The sequence below is a fragment of the Boleophthalmus pectinirostris genome, unplaced genomic scaffold (assembly GCF_026225935.1).
Source record: "Boleophthalmus pectinirostris isolate CB_2022bp ecotype Guang Dong unplaced genomic scaffold, ASM2622593v1 HiC_scaffold_4, whole genome shotgun sequence".
NCBI classification, from domain to species: Eukaryota; Metazoa; Chordata; class Actinopteri; order Gobiiformes; family Gobiidae; genus Boleophthalmus; species Boleophthalmus pectinirostris.
In genome coordinates this window covers 24537640-24557904 of record NW_026571353.1, presented here as the reverse complement: position 1 = coordinate 24557904, position 20265 = coordinate 24537640, and the positions used below count along the sequence as shown (strand labels likewise).

At 38.9% G+C, this 20265-nt stretch overlaps 1 protein-coding gene across 1 annotated transcript in view; it reads right to left on the bottom strand.

Annotated features, from left to right (window-relative positions):
- Positions 1-20265, bottom strand: part of sema6a (sema domain, transmembrane domain (TM), and cytoplasmic domain, (semaphorin) 6A) — a 213086-nt gene that overhangs the window by 83793 nt on the left and 109028 nt on the right. Inside the window, exons 4-6 of the mRNA XM_020937917.2 lie at positions 15593-15653; positions 11110-11172; positions 9534-9635 (exon numbers count right to left, since the gene is read on the bottom strand). Of these exons, the coding sequence (XP_020793576.1) occupies positions 9534-9635; positions 11110-11172; positions 15593-15653 (226 nt within the window). The remainder of the gene's footprint in view (positions 1-9533; positions 9636-11109; positions 11173-15592; positions 15654-20265) is intronic.

The window sequence follows — 20265 nt, the reverse complement described above, 5'->3', positions numbered from 1 at the left end:
CTTTCTTTTGCGGCTAACTGCTCCTGGATTCTTGTCTGCCATTGCAACAAACTTTGTGCTAACTGCGAGGAAGATATAGGTAAAAAAAAGCCGCTAAGAACTGTTGCGTTGGTGGAGTAAACAGCGTCTGTGCGGCGCGCAGGCAAGTCAGTTACGCTAGAAACGTAGGGAGATTGATTGACAGCCTGTCAGCTAACAGATAACGAGGCAGTGTCGTTATCTATTGGCAAATGTTTAGCCCCACCACGTCCAGAGTTGATGAATTTTTATTCTCTTTTTTTGGTCATCATAATTACAAGGCTACTGCATCTCTATAATGCTATCATTGACAATTTGAAACAAAAAAAATCCTCCATACAACCTTTAAATCATCATCAACAACATCAGTGGAGACAGGTTAATGGTCAGATCTATGGAACAGCAAGCCTGCACATGGTAAGAATTCATGTTTTTAAGGTATTTTTGATATAAAGTAGGAGATTAAAGAGGTAAGTTTAATGCCCTACTGTGTCAACATTCAAGGCTTCATGGAGACAAGCAAGTGGCGGACCTTCCACCTTAGTATGTTTATATATATTTTTTTTTTTACCTGAAATGAAGAGGCAGAAGAATTCCATTATTAAACGGTCAGAAAAGAACTACATAAATGCTACAGTATATTACCATAAATATGCATAGCCATTCATACCCTTCTATCCCGTACTCAGTGTGGAAAAAACAACAGCCCAGCGCACATTTCCAAGCTTTTAGCCTTGTCCGAACCAATAACCAATCATTTTCAAAGAGGCGATTGCATTTCATCAACCTGCCATCCTGAGACTACATTTTCAGACATTACCATAAAGAAACTAAAACAGCCAAGCGGGATATTTTTTACCTTGTTTACCAGGCCAACACTATTACGCTGTCAAGTCCAATAGAAGCATGGAGGAAAAGTACACACAATTTAAAGTAATGTGGTGAGATGCTGGCAGTGTCACTCCTGCACCACTTTAAAGGGTCCATATTATGCAAAATTGACTCTTGTGAGCTTTGAGCCATGCTATGATGTTGTTACTTCCTCAAAAAGATACTCGGAGTTGCGCTTTTTTCATTCACACCCGTCTGAGTAACCCTGCATTCTCAGTCTGTCTACATCTTCAAAGCTCAAAATACGCTCTCCCAACTTATGATGTCATGAAGCGATCATTTTCAAACAGCTCCTTTTACTTTTAGTTCAGTAGAGATTGGCAAGTCCAGGGCTGAAATGATCCAAATGATTCCAGTGAAAGTGTATGGAGTTTAAAAACACTGTGGAGCACTTCCCGAACACAGCCTAAATATGCAGAGTTTGTGTGTTAAACATGTCTGAATGAAACAAAACACAATTCCAGGTATGTTTGTGATGAGGAAACAATATAACAGATCGAAAATAGTGCAGTATAGGACCTTTAAGGGTTTTAAAAATGTACAGTAAGATAGTGGTTCTCTAGAGAATGAATATTAATTACAACAACAGCTCATCTGTGTTTGTCTATAGGCTATATGCTAATTAATTAGACAAACATAAATCCCCAAACATGTCCATCAGGAGTGCTCTAATTGGTTCACGGTTGGCGGAGGTGTGAAAAGGTTAGGGGTGTGCTCTGCCTCCCATTCTGTAGTGCTGCTTATGAAGGATTTATTTGTCATTGTGAAAGGATACACGAGGTATGACTGATTAAAGGTGCACTATGTAGCTTTTCTGGTGGATAGTCTGCAACCTGTTTGTCTCCATGGAAAAGTTATTGTTTTGCCTGGAACACTACCTGCTGCTGCTTTCCATGGAGATAGATACATTTAATGCTTTGAGATTAATTGCTTTGAGACCTTGGTGGATTTTTGTGCGTATCTCTAAACTGACTGAAAACTGTAAAGTGTTAGTGGACACTTAATGGGTCCATAATACACAGTTTTTTTAATCTATAATGTTGTTTCCTCATCACAAACATACCTGGAGTTGTGTTTTGTTTCATTTACACATGTATAACACACAAACCCTGCATATTTAGTTCTTCTCTCAACTGAAAAACACTCTGTTTCACATTGTGATGGCATGTGGTGATACAAGAAGTGCTCCACCATCACAAGGTGCAACAAAGCATTTTGAGCTTTGGAGATGTAAACAGACCAGGATTACTGAAACATGTGTGAATGAATGTATATTTTTGAGGAGGTAACAGCATTATAACATGACAAAAAGCTCACACTAATCAATTTTGCATAATATATGACCTTTATACACATCTTGAAATATGTTTTGTTTTTTTATAGAGGGCATGAGTATGAGAATAAACTGCCTAATTTACAACTTGTTTCACAGCATTTCCCATTCTGGTCTTCACTTCAAGGTATTTCAACAGTTTATAAAACATATTTCAACATATTTATTTTCTTTTGAACTATCCACTTCGTCTTCACCTCACGCTTCCCTTCTATGATGTTGGCCATTTCTGACCATCTGCCTCCCCCAATAACAGTACGTTGTCTTACACTCTGTTAACACTCCCCTCTCCTCATCTCTCCACCTGTGCAGCTCTGAAGGTCAAGTGCACGAGTTCACACCTGGGCCATGAGCGACTGTGGACAAACCAAACAAGGACACGACTCTAGGAGATTAATAATCCTGACCCATTTCTCTGTACAACCTGTTTCAGAGCGTGAACCTCTCCCCTGCATACACCCCCCGGCGGCCGTCTTTTACCCCGGAGCTAAAGACAGAGGAGTCAAGCAGCTGCTGAATCTCCTGTTGTTTTAACCTGGTAAAGAAAAGAGCCTTTGTTTAAATAAGGTATAACAAAAACATGACAGTCATTCCGCCATGTTTGTTTTCACTCATGAATTGTCAAGGTAATTGCAGCCTCTTTGACAACACTGGTCTATTGTCCTCATTCTCTGGAAAAATGTCAGACTTGCGTTTGTGTATGTGCTCATTTCCCTGACATAAACATACAAATAAATTAATGCAAAATGGATGAATATAATAATATTTTTACCCAAACCATTAGCCAACCGAATTCATTTCCATTTTATGCTAATGGGGTTTCCTTTCAATAAACAAACAACATCAAAGGAGGAATTAAAATGCAGTGAATTCAAAGGATAAAGTCTACAAGATTCAAGAGTAGAAGAAGTGGTAGTGGAAGTAGTACACAGAATATATTTACAAAAACCTGCCCGAACGATATGATTAAAATGTGAAACAAGCATGTACTGGGTTGTTGGCAAAACTGAAGTTGTGTTGAATGTGAGGTGTGCACAGAATGGTTTCTATCAAAACTAGTGCTTGAACTAAACCAGTTATTCCAAAAAAAGTAATGGTATAACAGTTGCGTAAAACTTAAAAGGGCCCAGATTACACAAAATTGACTCTTGTGAGCTTTTAGTCATGTTATAATGTTGTTACATCCTCAAAAACATACCTGGAGTTGTGTTTTGTTTCATTCACACATGTTTGAGTCTTCATCTCCATTTATTTTTTGCCTTTAGGTCCGCAAAGATTGGAATTCCAAGGTCTGAAATAATCCACAATATTCTAGTGAAGGTGTGTGGAGTTTAAAAACATTTTGGAGCACTTCCTGTATTACCAAATGACATCATAAGAGAGTATTTTCAGTATAAGAAAAGCCTAAATGTGCAGGAATTTTGTGCTAAACATGTATGAATGAAACAAAACACAAGTCTGGGTGTTTGTGCTGAGGAAACAACATTATAACAGATCAGAAAACAGTGTAATATGGGCTCTCTAACTCGCACAAAATAAACCTAAACCTGGGCCTGCGTGGTTTAACATTAAAACCAAATCAATATTCTCAACAGCTTCTCAGAAAATTGCAAACATTCAATTTAGGTTATAAAGCGGATTTATCTTATCTATCTATTGTCAAACCAGGTCCCTCCCGGTCTTCATTTTCACACTCCAGTGAAGAAGAGTCACCGTAGGCCACCTGAGCTCTAATAAACTCTTAAGTTCCAATGGCGTCCCGGGAGTGGATGTCCCTGATCCGCCCAGCAACAGGCGATGGAAGCACCGCTGGATAGGCTGTTTATTATCGCAGCGCAGCCAGATTTGGACTCTGAGAGGAGGGCAGCAATGGAGCTTCCAAGAAAGGCTGAATAGAAGAAGCTATGTGTTACGCTAAAGGGAAGAATAGTGCCATGGCGGCCAATGAGTCTCAAGTGTTTTTCTCTGTCGGCATTCCTGCTTTTGTGCCCATTACAGCAACATCAACAACGTGGAGCTTTAGCTGTAAGTGTAAACTTCTTGTCTCCACGGAGAAGTCATTGATTTTCCTGGAATGTTCCACAGTATAGCATTCAATTTACCTATCTCCATGGAGACTGGCAGGTGACTCCACAAGGCCAAGTTACAGATGTGAGGAGATGTGACAATAAGAATGAGTTTAAGGTATTTTTAGCTATAAAAATACCAGTAACAGAATAAATAAATAGATAGATAGATAGATACTTGATTGATCCTAAAGGAAATTCAATGTTCGGGCAGCAGCAACAATGAAACAAACACAACAGCATCTCAGTTCATCCTCTTGCATTCATCAGCTGTAAGAATTCCACTCCCAGTGTCTTTCCATGGAGCAGGACAGGGACAACAGCCTGATAGATTGGTTTAATGTCATACTGTGGAACATTCCAAGCAAAACAATAACACCAAGGAGAGATGCAGGTGGAAAAAAAACAACCAAAAAGTGACCTAGTGTATCTTCAGTGGTAAAACAACAGATAGACATGTGTTCCATGTTGCTACCACAGCTAAAATCCTCATTTGGCAATAACATGTATTCTTTCGTTGGAATGAATTAACTAGAGACTGGGCATTTTTCTGTCCTGTGAGCGGTCACTGCGGTCACAAAACTGCAGAATGAATTGGACAGATACATGTAAATAAACCTTGCGTGTATCCAGAGACGCAAACACTAGCAACTGTGCAAATATGAAGCATTATACTCAAGCATTACACAGGCGACCTGGCAGGAAGGCACTCTCTCTGAGCCTGTACCAAATCTACGGTGGCCTGCTGGGCTCATCCACTGGCCCCATGGTCCAAATGTGCGTGTGTGTTTGTGTGTGTGTGTGTCTGTGTGTGTATGCGTGTGAGGGAGGGAGTATTTGCGGTTAAATCCACCTTGGCCACGGTTCGCCTCTCCATCTCCACAGTGTGACAGTGCTGAAAAGAGCTCCTGTTTCGGGGCCAGTCTCATCCCACATTAATCAAGAGCACGGTGAGGGCGAGGGAGGCGGAGGGGGAGGTGAGGGGTGGAGGAGGGGTTGGTGAGGCATGAGCACCCTTCACGCTTCTCCATACACACACCTTGTATCTCGCTTTAGTTTCCATTGCAGGTTCAGCAGGTGGTTAAGTTTACTATGATTTTAACATGGATGTCTATCAATATTGCACAGTAGCTTTGAAGTTGGCCTATAAATCACATTCAACTCTACCCATCCAAATATAATTTTAGAATCCATTTGTATTTTATGTTATTGGTTCAATATGAATGGTATCTTGATAGACAAGTTGCCCCAGTGGCATTGAAGGATGGTCCAATTGCAAAGAAAAAATAAATACAGTTTGGACAAGAGAGCGTACTAAATGTTAAATGTTTCACAATATGACATTTAACTTATTTATTTCCACAACGGCAAGCAGGTGTCGCCTCTAGGACAAAGTTACAGGACAGATCTGTGGCGAGTTGAGCCCACTCAGAGAAGAAGTTTCAAGTTTCAAATTGAATACAACAATAAACACACCTAGTCGAATGAGTAAATGCAAGATACATTTAATGCCTTACTGTGGAGCATTTTAGGAAAAGTAATAACATCTCTACAATGAAAAATTACCTCATATTATATTAAACAAAAACTAGAAACTAAATAAAATATAATCAATCAACCCAATAGTACAATCTGACAAAATCTCCCATTGCTTTACTATAACTCCACGTATAAACCCAGTTACGTGTAAATTGGCCGTTTACTGTCCTTATCTCCTCAGTGTCTCTCTCCAAATTCACTTGCATTAGCCTCGCTGCTGTAAAAGCTAAGCGAGCCTGATAAACGCGCACACATAAATCCCACTCTGTACAGCAGCGGGAGGAGCGCAAGGACCCACTGAACGGCTCGGTCCACTTTAGCATGCTGATCCACACAAGGCAGCCAGGCGTGTATGTCTTGTTTTTCTGGGTAAACAGATCTAGTGAACCAAGGCAAGAGAGTTTCCCCATAGGCCAGCGTGATAACATCTCTGTGTGCTGTGACCATCTCTTCGCCTGCTAACAAGGCAAACCATAACATCCTCCAGGACACACATGCAGTGAGCCGCGCCATCAGAGTCCATTATTGTCACTCACATTGGCAGAAGTAATTACTATGACGACAAGCTGTACAGTGAATCCTCAAGTCAACAACAGTCATATTTTGGTGGTGCGTTTGAGCTAAATAATCCAAGGCAAATCCAAGGCAAAGCTATCTTTCTGTGTAGTAGTCTGATATTTTTATTTTTATATTAAGAGAGAAGCATGAGACAATGTTGTGAACACGATTTCGCAAGATTGAGGCTTTGTTGTGAAAAGGCGCTGTGTAAGTTTTCTGGTAGAGGGCCTGCCGCCTGTTTGTCTCATTATTAACATGTTAATGCTTTACCATGAATCTTCCACAGCATGGCATTAAATTTAATTTTTTTTTTTTTTTTCTGGTAGTGTTGTAGTAATCAAGACCGGTCTTTGACTCGAGACCAGTCTTGTTTTGTTGTTGCCCAAAATTAGGAAAACTGTTTTAAAAATCCTACCCACTTTCTTCACATTCTACACAAATTTCTGTGAAATGCCAGTGAAAGTTCTCAAACTGTGGATGAGGGTCCAAAAGAGGGGCACAAAGTGTTTAAGTGCAGTGCATTTTGCTTGGCCTATTTTAACCCTAAGTGAATATTAATCAGATAGAATGAACAGAGATTTATAAAAACATTGATATATATGTGCCAAAATAATGGTAAAATACAAATGTTGAAAATGACAAAGATGGTCGCGATTTGGTCTCGATGAGCCTTGGTGTCAGGCTCAACCTTTAAAAGTCTTGGTCTTGTCTTAGGTCTTGGGACCTGTGGTCTCGGACTGTTCTTGGTCTCGATTAGTGTGGTCTTGACTACAACACTAAGTACTGGCATTATTGCTACAAAAATGTCATGAAAAACAGGCATTCTCACTCTGAGTCACCTCTACACAGATCTGACCTGTAAATTGACCTATTACTTACAGGCTTTATTATTTATTTTTTTTAATGGGTGGTTTTCAGATTCTAAAATGTGATGGTATCAAGTTTCCAGACTCCGGGTACGTTTATGATGTTTGTGATTATAACATAGATTAGAAAATAGCATAATACGGGCCATTTAAACATGTTATTATACCATTCCTACTCTACACTGTGGTCCTGATTGAGATAAAGATTTACCATTGGTCACAGTGGGTTGTCCTATGGCTCCCTGTACGCTCCACATCTGTGTCTCTTTTGTGAGTCTCCTCCATCTGCTTCCTCTTTCCCTTCTCGTTACTCTGTCTTTCTTTTATTGACATCTCTATTTCGGCATCCTGCGTCAGATTTTATGTCCTTGCAAACCTCAGTACGGACATCACCTTGAGTCCCTGGTTTTGCTTTTCCCCTTTAAAAGAATCTTCTGACTCTCTGAGACATGCCTGCCTGGGTACGGTTTTGACAAGCGTCTGTTTACAAGGGGGGCTGAATCATATTTCACGTCGCACCCGGGTCCGGGAGAGAGAGGGTGAATAAGTTGTTGGGGAATTTCTGTTTGGAAATTGAGCGTGTCCGAGGATACACCTGGAGATGAAGACAGCCTCTGAGTTGTGAAAACCATCCATCTTTGTATAGTGTATTCCATAAGGACAGCGTTGCATGCAAGGGTAATGGTGACTGTGTATGCGATGAAGAAGAGGAGGAAGAGAGGGGTGTTAAGAGACTGTTAATCTAGTGAGTTTGTGACACCTTCTGCTCCGGAGGGCAGAAATGGGGCAGCAAATGAATCACCGTCACTCAAAGCACGACTCTATGTGTTGATAGTGTAGCCTTGTTTATATAGGAATGGTATGGAAGTCAGAAGTCAAGTCAGTGCAGGTAGGTAGGTTACACAAGAAGAACAAATATAGGGGTCGAACGAGACATAAAAAAGTTGTTGGTATGCGTTTACAAAGGTGAAGCTAAACTATGATGATTGTGCTATACAGCAGTGTTACCCAAGCAAGTAATTTACATAGCGCTTTTCCATATTGGCCACTCACAAATCTTTACCAACGGACCATCCAGTGCACTCACCCCATAAGTATAAATACAGAGGACATAAGACTCCCTCTCTATGATCCGTGCGATAATGTAGTGCTTATTTTATGACTGTGTATGCAACTATTAATGTAATATTGGTCTGCAAGCATTAACATAAAAGGAAATCCAAACATGTCCAATACTAGCTATCAATTTGTAGGATTCAGCTTGCTCTTTATAGACATAATTTTTAACACTTTTCACTTTTTAAAAGATAATATTAAACTTCAAATTGTTAATTGCTATGGCTATGGTATAGCTTTGTAACAATAACCGAAACATTGTGATATCGTATCATCTAAAGTCTCACAATAATACCGTGGGCTGTCACAATATATCGAATTACAATATATTGGATATATATCCAATATATCCTTTATTTAAATGCATGGTTTTACAGTAGCAATAGCTTATGAACATCGGAAACTACATATCCCATGATCCATTTCAATGCAGACAACATGAAGTGATATGTTTTTTACTTGAATTCTTGAGATTATGACGGAAATAATTCACACCAAAATCTTGTCATGGTATCTTAAAAGTAAAAAAGTGTTCTATCTACAGTTATATTAGCCTCTCCATGTCACAATAAATATCATACAGTGAGATGCATATAGTTATAATATTGTATTGTGAGATTTGGTTATTGTTACATCCCTACTATAGTATAAATTTTTCTTTACTCTAAGACCCTTACATAGAGGTGGATGTCTACATCACAAATATGAAAAATTAGAATACTGAGTAGATCATTAAAATAAAAAATAATAATAAAAAAAACACACACACACGCACACACAAAAAAAACCCCAAAATAATATAAACAGGTTTTTTTCCCCCTGAACACGCCACGTAAAATTATGCTTACTAGTAGTGCATTCAAATATATCTTATTCTTTGTATACATTCCAAGAAATGCTGCTATGCTCAATTCAGTCCAAGTTTATTTATATAGCACATTTAAAACTAGAGACAGACCAATATTTTCGCCAAACTTTTTAGCGTATTGTATTGTTTTGGTCAAATTAGTTGCACAGAATGTGATCACAAAGCTCTCTTATGGGATTGTGGTAAAAAGGGCTTGGGAAGAGTAAATTATTTAAAACCATGTGAGCTAACCAAAGCACTTCACATGGTCAATATGCATAACAAAAGCATGTGTGTACCTTGTATGTCTTGCAGGAGGGGTTGAAAGCGTTGGTCCCACACACAAACAGAGTGTCGTCATTCTGTTGGAGCAGCACTTTGATGAAGTTATGACACTCGTCCTTCAAGAGAGACAAAAACACAGGGTCCAAAGTGACTTTCAACTCTTTTGTTCCACACTTGAAAAACAGCAACACACATTTGGGCTTGAAACAACAAATTTATACCATAGGACGAGAGATAAGAGAGCATATTACTGTTTTATTGAAGTTTTAATGAGCCAGTATTAAAGGTGCATTGTGTAACTTTTCTGGTGGGGGGTCTGTCACCTGCTTGCTTCCTTGCTTGACCAGCCAGTCCCTTCTATTCTGTTTGAATGAATTAGGTCTGTTTTCATTGCACACATTACCTTGAAAAACTTACATTCTTAGTGTGTGTGAGTTTGCCTTTCCACAGATCTGACCAGTTAATTTGCCTGGTGTCACTGGCTGCTTTCTCCCATGAGATTAATGCCCTACTGAGGAAAACAAGCAGCTGGTGGACCCTTTGCTGAGTAGTTACACAGCGCACCTTTAAGATTTTCACCTCCATTTTAATACTGGTGAAACTGCTTGATATTTGATACCAACTTTGATACCAATTGATGATTAAAAACATTTTTGAACACAAAATATTAGCAACTTATTTCATATTCATGAGTTTATACTAGTTCTGACATAGCTATATAGATGACTATTCAAAAACTATTCAGGAAAGGTGCAGCTATTTGCGTATTTTTCAGCTATTTGTGTATTTGTTTAAGTCCCCGTAATTGCTTAAATACTAGTTTCTGTACTAGGCTCAGTACAGCTTAGTATCTGAGAATCCATTTTTGACTTTATTTTATCGTGTCAAATATAGTCACCCCATACAGCCCAAAGTGGGTTTTTATTTAAAAGCAGAATAGCTCTCAAAAGAGTCTGCAAGGACAAACTTATATATGTGAAGATTCAGGTAGCAACCCAAAAATCTCACTTGAGAAATCCTTGAAACTAGCTTTTAGAGCAGACCTTTGTCAAGTTTTCTGGTAGTTGGTGACAGAAGTTAGGATGAATAAAGCTGAAAGAGTGTGAAAAATGTACTATTACTACAAAATATCAGTCACTGAATCAAAGGATGCTTGGGCACAGTAATTCACAAGGACTTTTAAAAATCCCTTTAAACTTCACTGCCGGGAATGCTGGAAATCAATCTATCAAGTTACAATAGTGTTCCATATCTTTCAAAAGTGCAGTTTATTTTAGCTAAGTTAAATGAAACATGTTCACCAATAAAATTATTTAATATCTGCCAAGCCACCAGTGAAGAAATCGTTTGAATACTGTCTTTGTAAGTTGACAACAAGTAATAAAAGATAAAATAAGCAAAATCAAATAAATAGTAGTACATAAAAAGCATAAAAAGATGCAATTAATCATGTAAAATAATGCTATAGTGAATAGCAATTCCATGCATGGGCGTCCCTGTGATTTAACAACACCGATTTTTCCCCTTAAACATATATATAATGGTAAGGCAGTACATTGTATTTGCATTGTACTTTGTGCTTTTATGTACCTTATGCTTCCCTTTCATTCTGCACGTGTCCACATCAGCCTGCCTGGACTTCCACGTCAGCTTCTGCAGAGAGAAGAGAAGATTGCACAAAATGAGAAAGTTGTTTAAACAGCCAGCTATCAAACGGCCTGTCTGAGGAGAGGAGAGCGGCAGAGGAGAAGTCAATATGGGATCTATACGATGTTCAATAGTCATCATGTGAGATTGTCGTGCTCGTGAGAACTCAGCGCAGAGGTGAACTTCAGGCTGGGAGTTGATAGCAGATCTCCGCACCTCCACAGACTGCTACGAATCCAGAGGTAATGTGATCTGGACACAGCATCATGAGCAGGTCTAGACAAGGACAGGCCTGGACCAGTCGGAGATAGCTTTAGAAAGATTGATCTGGTAGGTCAGTCTCATGCAGCACTCTGATATAGGGGTGTTTTTACAGTGAAGCGCTAAAAAATTGTGAAAATGTGTTAACTACAGTGAAACTAAAAAGGGCTGTACTGAAAAGAGATCAGTCATGTGTTAACTAATGATTCTAACACAGTTGTTTTCAGTCAGTTAGTTTAAAAAAGTTTTAGAAACAGATTTACATAGAAAACTGGTCGTGTGGTCATTAGTTTTCTGATTAGCCCCCAGCAGGCTTTTGAACTTTATTTTTATTCATTTTTCTTTTCCTTTGGGGAAAATTAATGACAAATTAACTTCATAACAGGCGGTCACTGTTGAGCTGTTGCAGCAATAATCCAAATGTAAAATGGGCCTTCTGTTACTTTTTAAAACATACCATCTTTTTTAATTTCATTTTGAGTAAATAACAACATGAATTATTCCATCAGTTAAAAATAGTCCACAGCAAAGAAGACAATGATACTAGTTGTAATCATTAGTTGTACATTTACAGAATTTAGCATTTTGTTAAATACAACAGTTTAAATGCCCGTCCGACTATGCTCTTACCTTCATGTTGAAAATCAAACACCTAAACAGGACCATGAATGCTCGTATTGATCACAGGCTCCAGATGTCATTTAAATCCATTTTACAATTTTTTCTTCAGTTTTCAGACTATATTTAAACATTTTTGGCAGTTTTGGCTAATGTGTGCATTGTGTCACCATGGTAACTGTTGAACATTCCTCCAATAGAGACACATGTAGCACACCTCCACTGTGGTGTCGCTGCAAAGTATCAACAGGTTCTATTCACACTTGCATCCAAAAACCTGAAGACGTTTGGAAACATGTGGATGATGACTTCCTTTGGGCTTTGTTGGCGATAGAAACTCTGACAAAATTCAGGAAAACTGAGAAAATGTCCCGGTTTTCGTACTAGATTGCAATTTGTCTAATTTAAAAATAAAAAAAGATGTCGTTGTAGTGTTCCGTTATGCTCTGCAGATCAACAGTTCCAACCAGCTGCCTGTAAGTGACATCGAAGCTGCGATTACTCATGTCCCCCATGGAAAACTTTGGCAGGTTGTGAAGACACTGCAGCTGAATCCACAGTTTTATCACATGCCCAGTGTTGGGAACTACACTGGAAATCTGCATGTTTCCAACGTCTTCTGGTAAGCATGAATAGAACCTATACATGCATTGCAGCTTTACCTTTAGCACTAAGCTAAACCTGCCATTTTACTCTTATACAAAGACATTACACATCAATCTTGTAATGGTGCCCCTTGTGGCCTGAAGGTTAACTGCGGCCGGCCTGCCTCTCAGCCTTGTACTACAATCTGTTTGGAGCAGAGCTGCTGATTAAAGACTCACGTTCATCCATCAGTCTGCAGGTCTCGACAGGCTTTCATGTGCAGCGTGCTCATTAAGTCCCACTATAGAGCGGCTACAATCAAGAGGAGGGGTGAGAGGTGAGGCCTATACAAATGCACTAGGCTAAGGCCAAGTGACGCACATGTGAGAGCTCTGGAGTGGCTCGAGAACACGAGGGCGTATGCAAATGTGGAGGTTCATAAAGATGTGTTGCATACTATTCATATTCAAGGATTTTTTATTTTTTTTTTAAGTATGCTTGATATATTCCACAATATAGCATCTTAAATTTAAATATTTTTACATGCTGCTATTCTCTTTTACATTCAAGAACAGATCTAAGCAAACTAAGGACAACGAATGTAAGTGGGCATATGTCATCATCGTCATCGTCATCGTCATCATCATCATCATCAGCATCTCTTACAGACATGTTAGATTTATAATATTGTTATATCCTCCTCCTCAAAAACATCAGGACTTGTGTTTTGTTTCATTCACACATGTTTGAGTAATCTTTTATTATTAGCCTGTCTACAGCTCCAAAGCTCAGAATGCTCTGTTCCACCTTATAAAGTGGTAATTTTCAAGTTTACAGCTACTTTTTGCCTTTTTTCATTAGGGTTAGAAAATTTCAGAGCTGAAATTATTCAAACGATTCTAGTGAAGGTGTACACAGAGGATCACTTCCTGTATTATCACATGACAGAGTGGAACAGAGTGTTTTAGGTTTGAAAGAAAAACTCAGTCTAAATAAACATGTGTGATTGAAACAAAACATCACAGGTTTTTGATGAGGAAACATAATATAGATGAGAAAATAGTGTACTTTGGGCCATTTAAAGTGGGACTAAACACTAAAAGAAGGTTTGTGTATGTAATGTTTAATGGTATTTTTAATAGCAGCTTTGTGGTGTGTGCTGCCTCTAATCATTGCATTTTATATAGCGCCTTTCAAGACACCCAAAGCGCTTTACAGTTCATTGTTCATTCACTCCACATTTAGTGGTGGCAAGCTACTACTGTAGACACAGCTGCCCTGAGTCAGACTGACATAAGTGAGGCTACCAATCTGCGCCATTGGCCCCTCTGACCATCACCAACACTCACACACACACACCGCTTTCTTACTTGGCAATGTAAATGCCTACAGATACAAAGATTTCGGCACCTGATTTTCCCAGTGGTCTTCCATCCAAGTACTAACCAGCTTCTGAGATCTGATGAGATCATATGGTATGGCCTCTAGTGACCACTGAAATTCCAAATACTCTGTAACATTACACATGACTTTCCTAATTATACCCAAGTGTTTCTGTTCACAAACACCTGGCTGCAGGGGAAGAATTTGAACTGTGGATACCTGTTAGACCAATCATACTGTTCTTAACACCCTTAGACACTGCCCTCCTCCCTTCTCACTCTCCCTTTTAGTCCTCCAGGTGTTGCCCTGTTTAGCAGCTCTGTTTGTAATGTGGTTGTGGGAACTTTCAATGTTGGTGTTAATGCGTAACACCAAAATGGAAAAAAATTCGAGCAGGTGCAGGTGGTGTTTTTGCCTTCCCGTCAGTGATCATAGTAACAGCCCTTTTGACACTTTTGGTTTTATCTTCGCTGGCTCATCACTATTTTCCCTGTCTCACTTCCTGTCTCCTCTCCTCCGCACTTCCTCCACTCTCTTCTATCCTTCCTCTGCCCAAGTGATGGGGGCCAACATGACGCAAGTGCCCTGTCTGCTGATTGATTGGTTAATCTTCTTATGGACAGAGCACAGAGGACTCAGGGTGCCAGCGCCTACAGAGCCAAACTGTACCACATGCTGTCTTAAGTTATTAGGGTTACAGTCTCAGGGCATTCTCTATAGTTTAGAAAAGGTTTGACTTCAGTATTTTCCTATCTTTGCTATACTTTCATTATTTTGATTGAATTTTATTACCTTTTATTTTGCTGTTTTTTGTAATATGTGAGCTACTATGTCCAAGTAATTTCCCTTGTGGATCAACAGCATTTTTAAGTCAGTGCTTTTTTCCCCTAAAACAATACAATGCAGTTTGTAGAAAATTATGCCATAATTTCAAATGTGGACAAGGGCCTGAGTAACTATGCGGCTGATTCACTGTTCTTAAAAAGCACACTCAAACTGAAAATCTCAAACGTTATAATTATGGAGCTCAACAGTGACCGCTCGCTCCGGAAGTTCCATTCATTTTTCCCACAGACTTTTAGAAAATTTTAAATATTAAGAGTTCAGAAGATACTGCAAGGGCTAACCAGATACATGCCATCTAATATGCATAACACAGTTGTTTTAAGTCCAAAAAGCACATTTAAAACGCAGAATTTGAAGTGATTTAATAACTTTGTGGTTTCAAGTTTCAGAAATAGATTTTAAATTAAATTATAGGTCTTTTGCTCACTAGTCACGGCATAGCTGATTATGCCTGAATAAGCTTTAAAACTTTTAATATTTTTCATAAAGTCTGGGAAATTAATGAGAAATTTACTTCTGTAACCAGTAATTTTACACTTTAAAGTACTTTCTAGTGACAACAATCACAAATAAACTTATATAATGAGTCGATCAGCTTTTGTCAGTTTTTGTTGGATGGCCATGTAGAGAACTATAAACCTGGTTGTAAAACAGGTTAAAAGGCAAATTCGATATATAGAATTCTGCTGTATCTAAAAAGCTCGAAAGTAGTCTGGGGGAACAGCTTACTCACCTTACTGAAAAAGATCTCATCCGCGTGGCCAGTGTCTGTGTCCACTGTGTATATGTGGTCCCTGCAAGAAACAGAGAAGATAGGGAGGTCAGGCAGACAGTCCGAAAACCGACCAAAATATAGCTTTTATTTTCTCTGGCTATGTTTAGACCCCGGGGGCACAAACAAGTCTGAAAATGGGGGCTTTGTGTAAACTTTGTTCAAACTTCAAAAAAATGACAATAAACAAAAGGAGGCCAGAGCTATTTGGCCTGTCAGACAGAAAGCGTCAACAAAGCTTTGGAGCAGTGTGGCACAGGCCCGGGACAAAGGAGCTTTTGTCCCAGGTCCCGAGGAGGGGTAAGGGGGTGCGGGGGGAGGAGGGGGGAGGTGCCAAGTCACTCCGAGCTGTTCAGGTCAATTAAGCCTGGTGTTTGAGCCACAGGAAATCTATACTAACACTCATTATAGCGCAGACAAGAAGACTTATGTGTGCTGGCCTGGAAATATACAGGCTAGCGCTGTATTATGGTGTCCAAGCATAGAGCGGGCCCAGCATATGGAAGACATAAAAACATTCGGGTTAATACATATCAGACAGACAGAGCGCCGGGTCACCCATAGTCGCACCTACTTACTACAGAGAATTAGGGTGCAGACAGGGAGAGGGGGGCACCCGGTGGGGAAGGTGTGGAGAACGGAAGGGGGCAAAACAATAATGATTTAAGACAGAAGTAAAGGTGCCTGCGCCAAGAAATGCACTGCTTTTAAACTGTTGGAGACTTGCCTTCCCTATATGTTTTTACTCAAAATGTGAAATAGTGGAGTGGTCAAACTGAGCTTCGGATAGGAATAATTTACAATCGCTATTTTTAACAATACCCAGCACAAGGCAGAGAGGAAAACTAGAACTAAGTCCGAGGCAATTGTCCCCAAGGGCCTCATTTATAATACTTTACATGAAATTCTTACTAAAAGTGCCCATACAAACAAAACAAAACTTTTTGTTTGCTTCATTTCTGCTTCATCTCCAAAAGCCCTTACGCTAGGTCAAATTCTGAAGCAGAATATTTTGCTACAAAGATATACTGCAGTACATGATAATACTGAAAGTACTTTATGCAACTTACACAATTACAAAATGCAAGATAATCCTAGTAAACCACTTTTAAATAGACAGTATCATTAAGAGACAAGAACTGCAACAGATAAATAGCAGAATGAAGCAATACAGTATCATTATTATCAGTTATTACATTATTTTTTTCCAGCTCAAATCTTATCATATTACAACAAAAACAAAAAACAAACAAAACAAAATCTCCACACTTTCATAAAGAAATTGTACACATGATAAATACTGAGCTCCAAAATACATTGTTCCAGCTCTCACATGTTAAACAAAGTGAGTATTATCGTGACAGGCCTACCTTACACACAAAGGTCAGAGTTTGTTGGCTTGGACCGCAATTTTCTATGTAAATATGTAATTTTATAGCTCACAAACATACTGTGGAAAGTGTGGTATGTAATATGTTTGTACATACACAAGCTTTATAAATGAGCCCACTGACGCATTTATTTAGCTGCAAAACCAAAACCATCTCGTCTCACAGCGAGGAAGTTCAAGGCCCATTTCCTGATTCATATGGGGCCTATCTGTGTGGAGTTTGCATTTTCTACCATTATCTGAGTTTCTTTATCAACCTAAAACGCAGACTCATTCTTCTGGTACTTCTGAACAAGGCCATGCAAGTGACATATTTTCTCTTGTGGGTTTCAGCTTCTTGTTATATGCAACATTTTCAACACATTTTCCTGATTCAAAAGAGATAATATTTAGTTTAAACTTCGCAATGGCCATGGTCCTGATTTCTGAGCATTCTCATCTGTTGTAGAATAAATGGTAGTAGCCCGAAAGTTGAAGAGAAGAGGCAAAAACGATGAAGGTCTTACGCAGAAGAATAATTTGTTGGCTTGGGTTTTGTCACAAATGTCTTTGTAAATACGTAATTTTATACCTCAAAAATGAAATGTGGAAAGTGACGTATGAAATATGTTTGTAGATACACAAGTTTTACAAATGAGACCCTTGACACATACTATTTACTTACCCATAACCAAAACTATCTCGCCCCACACCGAGAGAGTTCAACAGTTCTGATTTCTCACCATTCACATGGCCTGAGAAGAAGTTTATTTACCTTCAGTAGGGGACCCAGCGCAAAATATTATGATAGTTTTGTCCGTTCCAGGCTAGTACGGTCCAATGTCTATGCTTCTGTTGTAGGGAGTATTATACCTCCAGTGGGATAAGATAACAAGCTAACACCACCAGATAACACTAGGGATTCTTTAACCCTAACCTAAAAGAGCAAAAGAATAAAGTTGTAGCTTGTGACAGAGCCAAACTGTGAAGCACCCTTCATTTGTTGGAGATTAGCCATCCAACGTGTTTTTAATCAAAGTGTGTAACAGCGGCATCGTCACGGCTTAATTACGCTCCTGCTCCCAAACCTGCAGCCCGCCTGCTCTCTCATTAACCAAATCTAATAAAGTCTGTGGAGGAACAAGCATTTCCAAATGAATCCACTTATATGGCTTTCCTGGGGGCCACCATCATTCGCTCAAGGTTGAAACCCAGTCTTCTGTACATTAGCACCCGCGATGCTCAAATTGAAATATTAATCTTTGAGAGCGCTGGAAATTACAAACACAGAAACAACAATCTTGGTGGGAGAGGGTGTATTTCCGGAAGTGTTAATATTCTTGTGTAAACTGTGGAGTTTAAAAAAAAAAAAAAAAAAAAAAAGATAGATAGATATGAAGACTTTTTAAAGGCACTCAGTATTTTTTCAATAGTCGTAATCTACACAAGACCAAACATGAAAATATTAAATGTGCACTATGTAACTTTTTAGTTAGTAGTTTAGTTAGTTATTTAATTTCTCTCCAGCGACTAGATCAGGAATTAGAATAGACTAGATGGTTCGCAAAAACCCCGTAAGTGCGAGTTTGGGTACCAGCCAAAAAAAGTGTAAAAAAAACCCAAAAACAATACCAGTCTACCGTCGAGCGAAGAAATTCTAATGTTGCGAAGTCAGACAGTTTCTACGAAGTGAAACCAGCTAACGTCAAATGCCTGTTTCGATGGATATGTCATTGCTCTGCCTGGAATGTTCCACAGTGTGACCTTAATCAGGGTTTATTCATTTACAAGTGGTTTTATGGCTCAAAATACCTCGAAAAACAGACATTCTGACTGTGAGCAGTGTTGCCCCTCCATAGATCTGACTTGTAACTTGGCCTGGTTTAGTCTGAATGAAGATAGACATGTTTAATACCTTACTATGAAACATTCCTGACAAAGCAATAACATCACTATAGAGAAAAGCTTTTGAAGGACCCTCCACCAGAAAAGTTACACAATGCACCTTAAGAGAACTACTATTACTGTGAGATGAAAATGTACATCTATTTTTAAAAAGTGTATTTTTTTCTCATCGTATCAAAATCTGTATAGAGTGGCGAGACTGTACCTTAGTGTCGACATTGAGTTTTTAGCATTGTGACAAAAGTACACTATTGAGCTGTTTTGACTTTTTCACGGTCTTTCAGCCCACAGAGAGGAGAAGTCCACTAAAGGTTACTGGGAAGCGGCACATGGCCTTTCAACATTCAAGTTCACTAGCTTTAGCAAATGCCAAGCGCTAACTACTACTGTGCACTCTTCCATGAGCAAAACACAGCCATGCCAGCCAAATCAAAGGCACCTCTGCGTGGTCAGGACTGCAAAAGTCATGTACTGCTCTGAACAATAGAATAATATACAAGCACAAAACTGGTTAGCTAAAATTAAATGGTATAATGTATATATTCAACTCACTTCAAAAGAAAAACAAAAATGCAAAGAGAGAGTAGGTCAGTACTTTGAGTGAAGTGTAGTATTGATACATGATCACTGGGGGTGTAATGTTAACTGTCGGCTCTGCTCTGTCTGAGGCTTTATTAGACTTTAATCTGTGCTTTATTTTAGCACATCCTGACCATGAAGAACTGACTGTGCTGTTAAACAAGTCCCTTTCTAACAATAATACAGTCACAAGCTGTCACTGTCACATTTTTGTTGAAAATCAAACACCTAAACAGGACCATAAATGATCACAGGTTTCTGAAAATTTGGTGTTTATATCCATTTGTCTTTTTTCTTGAGTTTTCAGACAATTTAAAAACTTTTTTGACAGCTTTTAGTAATGTGTAGATTGTGTCACCATGGTAAATTCTAAACATTACACCATCAGAGATACATGTAAAACACCCCCAGGGAGATGTCACTGCAAAGTATCAATCGTACTGTATTAATTTATTATCCTAAACTAAAATAGCAGCAAAGGAAACAAAACATTGCCGAAAGCCGGACCAAAGTGAGTCATTACGTGTATCATATATTTTACAAGAGTGAGATCTTTTGCTGTTCTTTGCCTTCACAATTGTTAAAATTGTTGTTTTGATTCACTTAATTCTGTGGCAAGAAAACACATCAAGGTGCTTTATGAACCAAATAAAAGTCTATCATTTAATTTGCACATTGAGATAAAGCATTCAAAAGAACAAGTGCTTTAAAAGTTCATTGCACGGTTCATTTAACTTCTATCATATTCAAACTTTGTAAGACAAAACCAAATTAGAAGCTG